Here is a 14575-nt window from a genome sequence, read left to right as displayed (position 1 = left end):
ATGAGATGGTTGGATGGCATCTCAACGGATATGGGTTTGAATGGACTCCAGGAGTTGGTGATGGAGAGGGAGGCCTAGCATTCTGTGGTTCATGGGGTCACAAAGAGTCAGACATGACTGAGCAACTGAAATGAACTGAACTGAACTGAAAGTAGTTCTTTGTTATTTTGTCTTTTAAAATCAGCAGACATTTTAAAAACACTGACCATAATTATTCAAATGCTAAATTAAGTAGAAACCAAACATTAAAATATGTTAGTTTTGTTCGATTTTTAAACACTTCTGAGGCACACTAGGAAAACAGCGGGATAAGAAAAATCAAAGGAAAAGAGTCATATTTCAACCAGTTAAGGAAGCATGTGTAAACTAAAAATAATGGATAGGAAAAATGAGGAAAAGTTTTTAATAACCATTACTTTCTCAGATAACTAAAAAATTTGAAATATACTTCATGTTAATAATAGTTAAATGGCTAGGTGAATTATGGTTCTTCCATAAACTGGTTTATTTTATAGCCAGCTAAAATTATGTTAAAACACTATTATAAATAATTATAAATATATGTATGTAAAATGTATGTAAAATATAAATAGATTTCACATAGATTATGTTTGTAGTCTGTATGAAATATAGTTTCAGATATGTAAGTTCAGTTCAGTCATTCAGTCGTGTCTGATTCTTTGTGATCCCATGGACTACAGCACACCAGGCTTCCCTATCCATCATATCTTTTTGCTTTTTCATGCTGTTCCTGGGGTTCTCAAGGCAATAGTACTGAAGTTGTTTGCCATTCCCTTCTCCAGTATTTCATCACAATTCTCCACCATGACCTGTCCAGCTTGGGTGGCCATACACGGCATGGCTCTTAGTTTCATTGAGTTAGACGTGTAAAAATACATGTAAAAATCAAAGACAAAAAGGTGAACCACAGTGGCAAATGCAATATGTGTAACTTTATGCATTTCATTATCTATGACCATTTATCTATCGCAGACGATATAATGGACACTTAGGAAGTAATATTTAGAGAATGCTGAGCCTGCTCTTGATTGGGAAATGAACAGTAAATAAAAAAATCATATATGAGAAATGCTTTTTGAAAAGAGTATGGCTTTTTAAAATGCTTTTTGACAAGACTACTGGCTAAATTATAGTACATCTTTGCATAAAAACAATGGAAAGATGATAAAAATGCCTGCAGAAGTGTACAGTTGGTTTTTAAAGAATTTTCTTGAGAGTCATATTTATTTGGCAGGAATTTTTAGGACTTCAAGCCTGAGGAGGGAGTGTCTCAAATAACCCTGAGAGAACTGCTCTGAGGAGGCAAGGTAGGAGGAAGCCAGGTTATATAGAAGTTTTGCAACCAAGGGCAGGTGGTCTGAATGACAAAAGATTATTGTTAATTAGAAAAAACCCATATATACCAAGTTAAGGAATTCAGTGCTTGTCTATGTATGGGAAGATGCAAGAGTCTGGGCTCACTGAAATCATTCCTTTGATATGCAGCTCTGTTATCTGCAGCCACTATCCTGTGTTTTCATATCCTGAGTTTTCTCAGGGCTCATCAGCTCACCATCCTTGGTGGCTGCAATTGGTAATGACTAGAGGTGTACAATTTTAGCACGGGCATATGTCTACATTACTTTGCTAAGTGAGAAAGGTACATTCTGGAATAGTAGGTGGAATGTAGTCCAAATTAAAGAAAATTATTTACCTGCACACAAGTACACCATAGAAAACATATAGCAATTTATTGTAAGATATTAGCAGTTACTATCTCCATTTTATAACAAATAAGTAATTTTATACGGCATTTATTTCTAATATATTGTCTGATGTCGGATGAGGGAGAATTTTCAAGAATGAGAGCTGTTTGGCTGTGTGAGATATTTCTCATGTGTCATGTAGAATGAATATTGACCATTGAATTCGGCAGGGTAGAGGTCACTGTAACATGTGTGCAACATGAAGGGAAAATGATTGGTATGAGATTAAAAAAATACAAAAGTATCGAAAGCTGAATATATAGAGAGCTCTTTCAGGTGTTTTTCTGTGATGGAAACGGAGAAAGAAGAAGGAGAAGGAACAGAGGAGGAGGAAAAGGAGACAAGAAAGAGGAGGGGGTGCAAGAGGAGGAAGAGAAGGGATACAGAGGAGGAGCAGTGGGGAAATATACGGATGCCAGAGGCTTTTGCGCGCTTGTTTCCCTCCCTGCCTCCCTCTGAAACTTCCCTTTCCTTCCTCCCTTCCTTCTCTGTCCTTTCTCCCTCCCTCCTCTGAACCTCGCTTCCTCCCTCCCTTCCTTCTGATAGAACAAGTAACAGAATGACTGTGGGTAGAGGTGAGCCTGTGAAAATTAAAACTTTGTGATAGAGCAGACAAAGGGAAGAATATACACAGCCATGCCCCAAAGTAGATAAGAGGAATAAGAACTGCATCATTATGTCAAGGCATGCAACAAATCAGGAAAGTGTAATCTAGCGATTATCCATAATTTGTCTTTGTCCAAATACCTATCTAGAATAAGAATGAATGAAGAAGGTGAGCTGGTTTATTTTTCAGACTGTGAGTGAGAAATGTTGAGAAAACAGCAGTTTTGCTTCCATTTCCAAAGTCATATCTTTTTTTGACACAAAACCTGAGATACCTGGTCCCGGATCTGTTTAGTTTTGATCCCATAGATGATGGGATTCAGCATAGTAGGAGCCAGAATGCAAACACTGGCCAGTAAAATATGGACATGGGGTAAGATATGATGTGCAAAGCGAGGAGTGAAAGCTGAGAAGATCCCAGGTCCATAAAAGAGTATGATGACACAGACATGAGAGCCACATGTATTGAGAGTCTTGTGGCGAGCATCTTGAGAAGGGATGCGGAAGACAGCACGGAGAATAAGCATATATGACACAAATATTAGCACAACATCTAAGGTCACTGTTGACAATAGGACAAAAAATCCATACCAGAAGTTTACTCGTATGTCATCACAGGAAAATTTGGCCACGGCGATGTGCTCACAAACAGTGGTTGGAAAAATGTTACTTTTACAAAAAGTTAGCCTTTTCAGAAGAAATATTATTGGGAAAATTGTACCATAACTTCTCAAAAAGATAGTCACACCGATTTTCCCTATCAGTGTATGTGTAAGAATAGTGGTGTATCTCAGTGGGTAGCATATGGCTATGTAGCGGTCACATGCCATCACCAGCAAGACCCCTGACTCAGAGATGAAGGTGGAATGGATGAAGGAGAGTTGAGTGATGCAGCGATCCAGGGAGATCTCCCTCGCATTGAACCAGAAGATGGCCAAAGCCTGAGGGACTGTGCACGTGGAGAGGACAAGGTCTGCTCCGGACAGCATGCAGAGGAAGAGGTACATGGGTTCATGGAGGCTGCGCTTGGTGAGGATAATGAAGATGAGCAGGCTGTTCCCAAGCAGGGCGATGACATAGGAAATGAAGAAGGGGATGGAGATCCACACATGCTGGTCCTCAAGGCCAGGGATGCCCACAAGGTAGAAGACTGTGTGGCTAACACCAGTATGGTTAAAGACAGTCATACCTGGAGCAGATGCCTGGGACCTCACCCCCTGTTAACAGACACAATCAAAATTTCAGACTGTGCTCAGAGTTCACGGCATCTGTCTGATTCTTTTCCACAGTGAGTGAGCCAGGAACAATATAGGATGGGAAGATGAACAAGATATTATCTGTAAAAGGAGGTAATAATCTCACAGAGAAAACGAATGTTTATATAGTTAAAGAAAATTATATGGTAAAGAAATCCAGAGAGATGATATGGGGTGGGAGGTGGGAGGGGGGTTCAGGCTTGGGAACTCCTGTACACCCATGGCTGATTCATGTCAATGTATGGCAAAACCAATACAGTATTGTAAAGCAAAATAAAGTAAAAATAAAAATTAAAAAAAAATTCAAAAAAAGAAAGATAATAGTAGTGTCAAGAAAAAAATACTATGGGAACCAGATGGAATGAATAATTCAGTCTATTTGGCTATGGGATGTCATTGGATGCAGGTCAGTTAGGTGGGGAATGACATGAAGTCTCTTGGGAGTTTAAGGATAAGCTTCTGTCATAGAAATATTTAATGCATTTAAACATTTTTTAAAGTATTAAATATTTTAAACAGTTCGCCACCCTTTATGATTGTGTGATCACATCTATATGCAATGGTAAAAAGATAGAAGCAAAAGTATTTTGGCTGTGATTACAAGTTAAGGTTCTTGGATGCCATCCTGGGAGGAGTTAATTATTATGAGTTTTTAAATTGGAGAACATTAGATATCATTCTGCTTACTTAACACCAGACAAAAGTCTTAATATTTTCAAATGTCTGGTTTGGTTCCCCTAAACAGTTTAGTCTTGATGCTGTAATTTTCTTCCCTTCCCCAAGGTTTATACCATATCAGTAAATAACTTACTTATGTGCTGCAAATGCAGTCTTCATAGAATACAATGTGATGAATCAAGGAGGACTCTGAGAGTTGGGCATCAGGGAGCAGAGATTTTTATGCATTTGCCTATAGACTCCGGGGAAGGCTGTTGCCCCCAAGGAACCCAGATTTAGAGCTGCATTTCTAACAACACCCTTTCCATTGTTTCCACATGAGTAAAGTTATTATGGTTCTCCGTATCTGTCAAAACCATCACCTTCTCCACAACTTTTCACCATTGAATTGGGTGTGTACATACATTATTTTCAGTAAGTGAGATATTTATGTCATTATGAAATGGAGCAAGATCATATGGTCCTTGCCCCCTCCCATGTCCTCTGCCTGCCTTTTGCCTGAGGGAAACCTTGATCAAAGAATAAATTTAATCAGAGAAATGCTAAAACAAAGGAAAACTGTCTAAGGAGACTAGTAATAATGTAGTCATCAAGCATAGTCAAGGACCTTCAGTTCTTTCTCAAGGGCTGTAGATAATCTGAGCCATATCCTGTGAGCTGTCTTATAGATACTAAAACCCGAGGTGGAGAAATTACACATAAATGAGCAGACTGTACCCAGGACATGAGCTTCCACAATTCTGAGAATCGACCACAAAGAAATTGGAACAAATGGACCCTGGAACTGAAGATTAACTGTACCTAAAACATTCAAGATGATGCTGGTCAGACCACTGTGACTATGTTGTTTTTGAATGTAGCACCACACCCCCACACCCACATCCCCTGCACCTGCCTGTCTATAAATTCTCTCACCCCTTGCTTGTCAGTGGGGGGAGTTGGCCTTTGGACAGATATCTGCCAACCCTCTCCCCCTGTTGCAGGCATCTGAAATAAAGCAACTTTCCTTTCCATCAACCTGGCCTGTTTACTGGCTTTTGACCAGTGAGCAGCCAGACTCCACACACCATACACTCCTTTTGGTAACAATTAACTTTAACTATTCCTGTTTTTTAATGAGAATTAGTAAATATTAATCCTATCTTAATCATCACAAAAAGACTATCAAATATTCAGATTACCTTAAGATCGTTTATTCCTAAGAGTTTTTCTTTGTAATTTTGACAAAATTAATATGAAACATGTACCTTACTTTCATATTATCTACTATTCTAGAAACTGAAATAATGAATTTTAATTGTTAATGTGAGATAATTTAATGGCCTTATTAAAATTTTCATGTCTTTTATGTACTTAGTGTGTGAGTAAGTGAAGTTGCTCAGTCGTGTCCAACTCTTTCAACCCCGTGGACTATAGCCCACCAGGCTCCTCCATCCATGGGATTCTCCAGGCAAGAATACTGGAGTGGGTTGCCATTTCCTTCTCCAGGGGATCTTCCTGACCCAGGGATCAAACCCAGGTCTTCCGTGTTGCAGGAAGACGCTTTAACCTCTGAGCCACCAGGGAAGCCCTTTATGTCCTTAAGTCTTAGGCTATAATGAAGAAATTATCTTCCACCTCCTCTTTTTTGGCTGCCTTCAAATCTATAATGAAGACTCAGTTACCACATTTTCCTGTATCTTTTTTTTCTGGTAGTATATCTCAACCTTCAAAATATTCTCTGTTTTATCTTTATTAAATTATCCCAAGTAAGTAGTTATGTTTATATTTGTAAAGAAGAGACTACTGTGTATGTGCATGTATAGGATTATAAATTCGTAGATTTCAACTTAACATGGTGGATTGAGCTTAAACAGGAAGACTCCATGCCTACTTAACTTACAGGAATATTTGATAAAATATAAGTATTTATGGTGTTTTTTAGATATTATTAAAACACAGAAAAGCTACATTAATTAATTATTTTTGTTGTTCAGTTGCTCAATCTTGTGTGATTCTGCAGTCCCATGCTGCCAGTCCCTGCAGCATGCCAGGCTTTCCTGTCCTTCACTATCTCCTGGAATTTGCTCAAACTCATGTCCATTGAGTTGATGACACCATCCAACCATCTTGTCCTCTGTTGCCCCCTTCTCCTGCCCTCAATCTTTCCCAGCATCACAGTGTGTTGGATCTTCGCATCAGGTGGCCAAAGTATTGAAGCTTCAGGTTCAGCACCAGTCTTTCCAATGAATATTCAGGGCTGATTTCCTTCAGGATTGACTGCTTTGACCTCCTTGCTTTCCAAGGGACTCTCTAGAGTCTTCTCTAGCACCACAGTTCGAAAGCATCAGTCCTTCAGTGATCAGCCTTATTTATGGTCAAAATTATTAAGACACATAAAAGCTACATTAATAAATTATAAATTCCAGTAAAACTTTCATTTAGATTCAGCCACTATTAGTATTTGGCCACATTTCCCTACCTCTTTGCCTCCTCCCCATATCCCTCCCCCCCCCCCCCCCCCCCGCCCCGCTCCTGGCCCCGTCTCTCTCTCATTCTTAGTCTGATTTTTTTGTTGTGCCATTTAGCAAAATATGCAGTGTCGTGACTCTATATTTAGCTGTAACTTCTTAAGGGTAATCTCTTACATATATAGCAGTGCAATGACCAAATCACAATATTTCACACTGATACAACACTATAATCCGAAATATAGAACATAGTCAAAATTTACCAATTGTCCACAAATTCTTCTTCAGAGTGATAATTATTGTTTTTTTTTTATCAGATTTACATATCATATCAAATAGTCACAAACTTACTTTCCTTCCCAAAGAAGGAGAGTCCAGTCAAGTGACATCCCAGGGACTGTCAATGTCCAGTCAAGTTTCAGAAACCTCTGCCATGAGTAAGTCTTTGATGGACATCACACCATCCAAAGGGCTTTGTATGTCACAGATCTTTGGGCTCCACTCCCAGATTTTCTCATTTTGTGGTGTGGAGTCCAAAGTTGCCTTTTTCACATATTCCAGGTTGATGTTAATGGTCTGGGCCTGGGATTCACACTTTGAAAAGACTGAGTGTGTTTACTGAGGTTGCAGTGTGACAATCACTATGTTGATGGAGACACAGGGATATAAAATCTTTGGCTTTCTAAGTGGATGTTTTTCCTGCACCATTTTGAAGGGACGGGACCTTCTCTCCTTACTATTTTGTGTCCCATTTATAATTTTAAAGTCTATATTCTTTGCTACATCAACGGTGCAAAGTAACAAAATAAATGGAACAAAAAATTGCTACATTTCAGTATAGAGTGGTCAGACAGAGCTCTCCCTGAAGACATGGGAAAGGCAGCGGAGGCTACTCCAGTTCTTGGAGAATCATCATGAATTCAAGAAAATCAAATGAAGGATGTGTAATGTTGTAACTCCTGCAAACACTATCAGGAGGGATGTTTTCTAGGAATCACTTTTTACACTGGTGAATCATTTTATTACTAACTGGTAAAACTATCTGTATCCTGTCATGATCGACAGCTACAATTCTAGAGTATCAATTATAAGAAAGAAATAGAAAACAACACTTGTAATTTTATGTATAATTGAATTAAGTGTAAGCTTGGACATTTCAAACATGTTTTTCACATGCATGTTCTCAGGTCATTGGAGGGGGCTGGTGACAAGCTTGGGAGTAGTCTATGTATTTTGCCTAATATCAATAGTAGCCCCACCCACAATTGAACCCAAGGGCTAAGTGGAGATTTCAAAACACACCCATGGGGTAGCCACACCCTTTTGGAAAATTAGATTTTTAGGTGATAATCACCAGATTGTTCTGATGCCTGGACTGATCCTCTGGTCAGTCCAACTACTGACCAATTATTCAAATCCAATTACTCAAGAGTTAACCCAATTATCAATCAAAAATTCCCCTCCCACCTGGGATAGGTGACAATCTGTTCTTTGACACTAGATTAGTCTGAAGAACTTGACCTAGGCTGACTTCTCCCTGGCTTCTGCCCTTAAGAGACTCTAAGCCCACATCCATCAGCCTGGAGTTCGAAGTGGCCATCATAATATCATCTTCCACACTCAGGGTGGCTGTGGTCTGTATGAGCAACATGAACAGGAGCATGGAAGCCCACAGAATCCTCAAGAAGAAAAGATGCAACGTCAGGTCTTTTGGAGCAGGATCTTGTGTGACACTGCCAGGACTGGCACCCAACCTCCCTGTGGTATATGATTTCTCTGCCACATATGAGCAGATGCACAAGGGCCTTCTCTGCAAAAACAGAATGCACTACAGGAGCAATGGGTTGTTACAGATCTTGGGAAGAAATGAGAGAATCAAACCTGGCCCTGAAAGATTTCAAGAGTGCATAGATCCCTTCGATGTCATCTTCACCTGTGCCGAGAGAGTGTATAAAGTGGTGGTGAAAGATCTGTGTGCTAGAGAACAGAAGACCTGGCAGCCTGCATGTGATCAACGTGGAAATAGAGGACACCCTGGAGGCAGCTGCACTTGGAGCTCTGATCATCTGTGAGCTCTGCCAGGGTCTCCAGCAGGAGGACAATATGCAAAGCAGTCTGCCTAAGCTGCTCCAGGCAGTGAAGAAGGAAACAGGCAAGAGCTTTCTGCACACTATCTGCTTCTACTGAGGATCTTGGCTGGATTCAGTTCCTTTGTTGGTAAGAACTTGTGCCTGGACTTTTGGGCTAGCTAGTATTTTTGAAGTAGCCATCATGGTCAACAAAAGAGTCTGAAATGCAGTATTTGGATTCAATCTCAAAAACGACAGAATGATCTCTGTTCGTCTCCAAGGCAAACCATTCAATATCACAGTTATCCAAGTCTATGCCCCAACCAGTAACGCTGAAGAAACTGAAATTGAACGGTTTTATGAAGACCTACAAGACCTTTTAGAACTAACACCCAAATAAGATGTCCTTTTCATTATAGGGGACTGGAATGCAAAAGTAGGAAGTCAAGAAATACCTGGAGTAACAGGCAAATTTGGCCTTGGATGCGAAATGAAGCAGGGCAAAGACTAATAGTGTTTTGCCAAGAAAATGCACTGGTTATAGCAAACACCCTCTTCCAACAACACAAGAGAAGACTCTACACATGGACATCACCAGATGGTCAACACTGAAATCAGATTGATTATATTCTTTGCAGACAAAGATGAAGAAGCTCTATACAGTCCCCAAAAACAAGACCGGGAGCTGACTGTAGCTCAGATTATGAACTCCTTCTTGCCAAATTCAGACTTAAATCGAAGAAAATAGGGAAAACTGATAGACCATTCAGGTACGACCTAAATTAAATCCCTTATGATTATACAGTGGAAGTGAGAAATAGATTTAAGGGTCCAGATCTGATAGATAGAGTGCCTGATGAACTATGGACTGAGGTTGGTGACATTGTACAGGAGACAGGGATCAAGACCATCCCCATGGAAAAGAAATGCAAAAAAGCAAAATGGCTGTCTGGGGAGGCCTTACAAATAGCTGTGAAAAGAAGAGAGGAGAAAAGCAAAGGAGAAAAGGAAAGATATAAGCATCTGAATGCAGAGTTCCAGAGAATAGCAAGAAGAGATAAGAAAGCCTTCTTCAGCGATCAATCCAAAGAAATAGAGGAACATAACAGAATGGGAAAGACTAGAGATCTCCTCAAGAAAATTAGAGATACCAAGGGAACATTTCATGCAAAGATGGGCTCGATAAAGGACAGAAATGGTATGGACCTAACAGAAGCAGAAGATATTAAGAAGAGGTAGCAAGAATACACGGAAGAACTGTACAAAAAAGATCTTCACGACCCAGATAATCATGATGATGTGATCACTAATCTAGAGCCAGACATTTTGGAATGTGAAGTCAAGTTAGCCTTAGAAAGCATCACTATGAACAAGGCTAGTGGAGGTGATGGAATTCCAGTTGAGCTGTTTCAAAACCTGAAAGATGATGCTGGGAAAGTGCTGCACTCAATATGCCAGCAAATTTGGAAAACTCAGCAGTGGCCACAGGACTGGAAAAGGTCAGTTTTCATTCCAATTCCAAAGAAAGGCAATGCCAAAGAATGCTCAAACTACTGCACAATTGCACTTATCTCACATGCTAGTAAAGTAGTGCTCAAAATTCTCCAAGCCAGGCTTCAGCAATACGTGAACCGTGAACTTCCTGATGTTCAAGCTGGTTTTAGAAAAGGCAGAGGAACCAGAGATCAAATTGCCAACATCTGCTGGTTCATGGAAAAAGCAAGAGAGTTCCAGAAAACATTCATTTCTGCTTTATTGAGTATGGCAAAGCCTTTGACTGTGTGGATCACAATAAACTGTGGAAAATTCTGAAAGAGATGGGAATACCAGACCACCTGACCTGCCTCTTGAGAAATCTGTATGCAGGTCAGGAAGCAACAGTTAGAACTGGACATGGAACTACAGACTGGTTCCAAATAGGAAACGGAGTACGTCAAGGCTGTATATTGTCACACTGCTTATTTAACTTCTATGCAGAGTATATCATGAGAACCGCTGGAGTGGAAGAAACACAAGCTGGAATCAAGATTGCTGGGAGAACTATCAATAAGCTCATATATGCAGATGACACCACCCTTCTGGCAGAAAGTGAAGAGGAGCTAAAAAGCCTCTTGATGAAAGTGAAAGAAGAGAGTGAAAAAGTTGGCTTCAAGCTCAACATTCAGAAAACGAAGATCATGGCATCTGGTCCCATCACTTCATGGGAAATAGATGGGGAAAAAGTAGAAAGAGTGTCAGACTTTATTTTTTTGGGCTCGAAAATCACTGCAGATGGTGACTGCAGCCATGAAATTAAAAGACGCTTATTCCTTGGAAGAAAAGTTATGACCAACTTAGATAGTATATTCAAAAGCAGAGACATTACTTTGCAGACTAAGGTCTGTCAAGCAACGCTATGGTTTTTCCTGTGGTCATGTATGGATATGAGAGTTGGACTGTGAAGAAGGCTGAGCGCCGAAGAATTGATGCTTTTGAACTGTGGTGTTGGAGAAGACTCTTGACAGTTCCTTGGACTGCAAGGAGTTCCAACCAGTCCATTCTAAAGATCAGCCCTGGGATTTCTTTGGAAGGAATGATTCTAAAGTTGAAACTCCAGTACTTTGGCCACCTCATGTGAAGAGTTGACTCATTGGAAAAGACTCTGATGCTGGGAGGGATTGGGGGCAGGAGGAGAAGGGGACGACCGAGGATGAGATAGCTGCATGGCATCACGGACTTGATGGACGTGAGTCTGAGTGAACTCCAGAAGATCGTGATGGACAGGGAGGCCTGGCAAGCTGCGATTCATATAGCATATACAATATACATATTTTAGAAAATTTATGAATTTTGCCTAGCTAAAAAGTGTATGACATTTCGATTCTACTTGTTCCACTTAGTATGAATAGAATATTAGATTTGTGATTTATGTTCGTTCAAACCTTTATAGTTCCATGTATTTTGGTCTAGTATTACTGTTAACCAGAGAGGGCAATGGCAACCCACTCCAGTACTCTTGCCTGGAAAATCCCATGAACGGAGGAGCCTGGTTGGCTGCAGTCCGTGGGGTCGCTAGAAGTTGGATACCACTGAGCGACTTCACTTTCACTTTTCACTTTCTTGCATTGGAGAAAGAAATGACAACCCACTTCAGTATTCTTGCCTGGAGAATCCCAGGGATGAGGGAGCCTGGTGGGCTGCTGTCTATGGGGTCGCACAGGGTCGGACACGACTGAAGCGACTTAGCAGCAGCAACAACAGTAGCATTACTGTTAACATTCTAGGAAATTTATTATGTTAGCGATTAAAAAAAAAACTTGAATGAGGCTTCAAACTTCTAATCCAATTTTGAGAATATAAAGAAATACTTTGCTATTAAAAAAAAACAGGAAATTCACAAGTGATACAGTATTATTAACTGAAGTACAGATTTTGTTCATCAAATTTTGTACCTCTTCCCTCACAGCTTGGTCGGTAAAGATTCTGCCTGCAATGTAGGAGACCTGGGTTCAATTTCTGGATTGAGAAGATCCTCTGGAGAAGGAAATGGCAACCCACTCCAGTGTTCTTGCCTGGAAAATTCCATTGACAGAGGAGCCTGGCAGGCTACAGTCCACGGGGTCGCAAGAGTCGGACATGACTTAGCGACTAAACCACCACCACCACCACAGATTTGGTTCAAATTTCACAAAATTTTATGATACTGTCCATTATTTGTTTTCATACCTTATTCAAGACCCCATATTGTATTGAATTGCACTGAGAAGCTTCAGCCTCATGAAACAAATTCTGTCAAATTCTGTTTTCACTTTTATTCTATTACAGATAATTTCTAATTTTCCTAGTTATGGCCCTCTTAGATACACCCATCATTTAAAAGTGGACATTTAATTTCTAAATACAAAGGATTTTATTTAAGGTATCTTTAATATTAATTTCTCATTTTGATTATAATTTCTCATTTAAATGCTTCCTTGCAATCACCCTTGGTGCTTTTCTCAGTCTAACTTATTGAGGCTTTTGAAGGCTAAGTTCAAAATTTCTCTTGGTAAATGTCACATTGCACTTGAAAATGTGTGGGTTATTTTCAAATATATTTTAATATTGACTTCTAAAATAATTTCACAGTGATAAAAGAACAGATTCTGTATGATTTCAATACCTTTAGAACATAAAAGTTTTGCACCTTGCTTTATGTCCCTAGATATATTCCAGGACCTCCTAATTTACAGTCTATAGGGACTTGAATAGAATTTGTATGCTACTGATGTGTGAAAATTGTATAAATTTCAAATATGTTGAATTGGTTCACAGTGCCTTTCAGGTCTACTATATCCTTCTCCTTCTCTGTATATTCATTCTATTAATTTTTAAGAGTTTGATATTGAAACACCAACTAAAATCTTAATTTACCTACTTAAAGAAATAATTACAGTATATAGAGGAACTACATGTATTTCCCAAGTCTCCTGTAATTGTGTTATCATACTTTCATAATTTAAAAAAATAAAAAATTTTAAAAACAAATATATTCTAGTAAAGTCATTTTAAAAGGTAGACATGATAAATTACCCCAAAACTTATACAAGTTAATAGCTGTATGTGGTCAAGAAAAGGGGCATGGTCCAGTTGGAAGGGTGGTCAACTGAGCAGAGCAGGTTTGAAAGAGCAAAAATTCTAATGACCCTAAAAGCACTGGGAAGTGTTAATAGATGTGGGGTACTTCTGCAGCCTGTCAATGAGTCTCAGGGATTCCTAACAGAATATTTACAAAACCTACTGAGTTGTATGGTTTTTCCGGTAGTCATGTACGGATGGCAGAGTGGGACCATAAAGAAGGCTGAGCTTCAAAGAAGTGATGCTTTTGAACTGTGGTGCCGAGAAGACACTTTAGTGTCCCTTGAACAGCAAGGAAATCAGTCAATCCTAAAAGAAATCAACCCTGAATATTCGTGGAAGGACTGATGTTGAAGCTGAAGCTCCAATACTTTGGCCACTTGATCTGAAGAGCTGACTCATTGGCAAAGACTCTGATGCTGGGGAGAATGGAGGACAGGAGGAGAAGGGGACCACAGAGGATGAGATGGTTGGATGGCATCACCGACACAATGGACATGATTTAAGCAAACTCCAGGAAATAGTGAAGGATAGGGAAGCCTGCAATGGTGTGGTCCATGGACCGCAAAGTGTTGGACATGACTTAGCGATTGAATAACAACAGCAATCTTAAATTCCAGTCTATTTTAATAACTCTGCATCCCCCCCACCCCCCGCCACACACATATTCATTTACTATATGACATCATATGTTACATCTTTTTGTTTTATTTATTCCCTAACAAGTTATTTGGATATACAAAATTTTACTCCTCTAGTCTTTTATTTTCCTTGGTTGCACTGGGTCTTAGTTGCTGCTCATGGACTTTCCCTAGTTGTGGAGATCAGGGGCTACTCTTCATTTTAGTATTAGGACTTCTCATTGCTGTGGCTTCTCTTGCTATAGAGCATGCGCTCTAGGGCATGGTGGCTCCAGTAGTTAGTGGCTCACAGGTTTAATTGCCCTGCAACATGAGGTATTTTCCCAGACCAAGGATCCACTCTCTGTCCCTGCATTGGTGGGCAGATTCACAACCACTGGACCAGCAGGGAAGTCTCTCCTTTTCTCTTTGTAACCTTCCTGTTAGCTTTTCTGTTTGTTTGTTTTAAATATAAATTTATTTATTTTAATTGCAGGCTAATTACTTTACAATATTGTATTGGTTTTGCCATAC

The 14575-nt window shown here is 39.7% G+C and overlaps 1 protein-coding gene and 1 pseudogene across 1 annotated transcript; one reads left to right on the top strand and one right to left on the bottom strand.

The window, feature by feature from the left end:
• Positions 1-2614: 2614 nt before the first annotated feature.
• LOC138093161 (olfactory receptor 52B4-like) lies at positions 2615-3559 on the bottom strand. Its single transcript, XM_068989274.1, has one exon. The coding sequence runs from the start codon at positions 3557-3559 to the stop codon at positions 2615-2617; it is 945 nt and encodes a 314-aa protein (XP_068845375.1).
• Positions 3560-7159: 3600 nt separating this feature from the next.
• On the top strand, positions 7160-8943 carry LOC138092202 (RNA polymerase II subunit A C-terminal domain phosphatase SSU72 like protein 5-like; annotated as a pseudogene).
• The last annotated feature ends 5632 nt before the right edge of the window (positions 8944-14575 follow it).

This window comes from Capricornis sumatraensis, chromosome 16 (genome assembly GCF_032405125.1).
Source record: "Capricornis sumatraensis isolate serow.1 chromosome 16, serow.2, whole genome shotgun sequence".
NCBI lineage: Eukaryota > Metazoa > Chordata > Mammalia > Artiodactyla > Bovidae > Capricornis > Capricornis sumatraensis.
This window is presented reverse-complemented; position numbering and strand designations above follow the sequence as displayed.

Coding starts and splice junctions, on each gene's coding strand:
- LOC138093161 (XM_068989274.1), bottom strand. CDS start 3,559: ATGACTGTCTTTAACCATACTGGTGTTAGCCACACAGTCTTCTACCTT.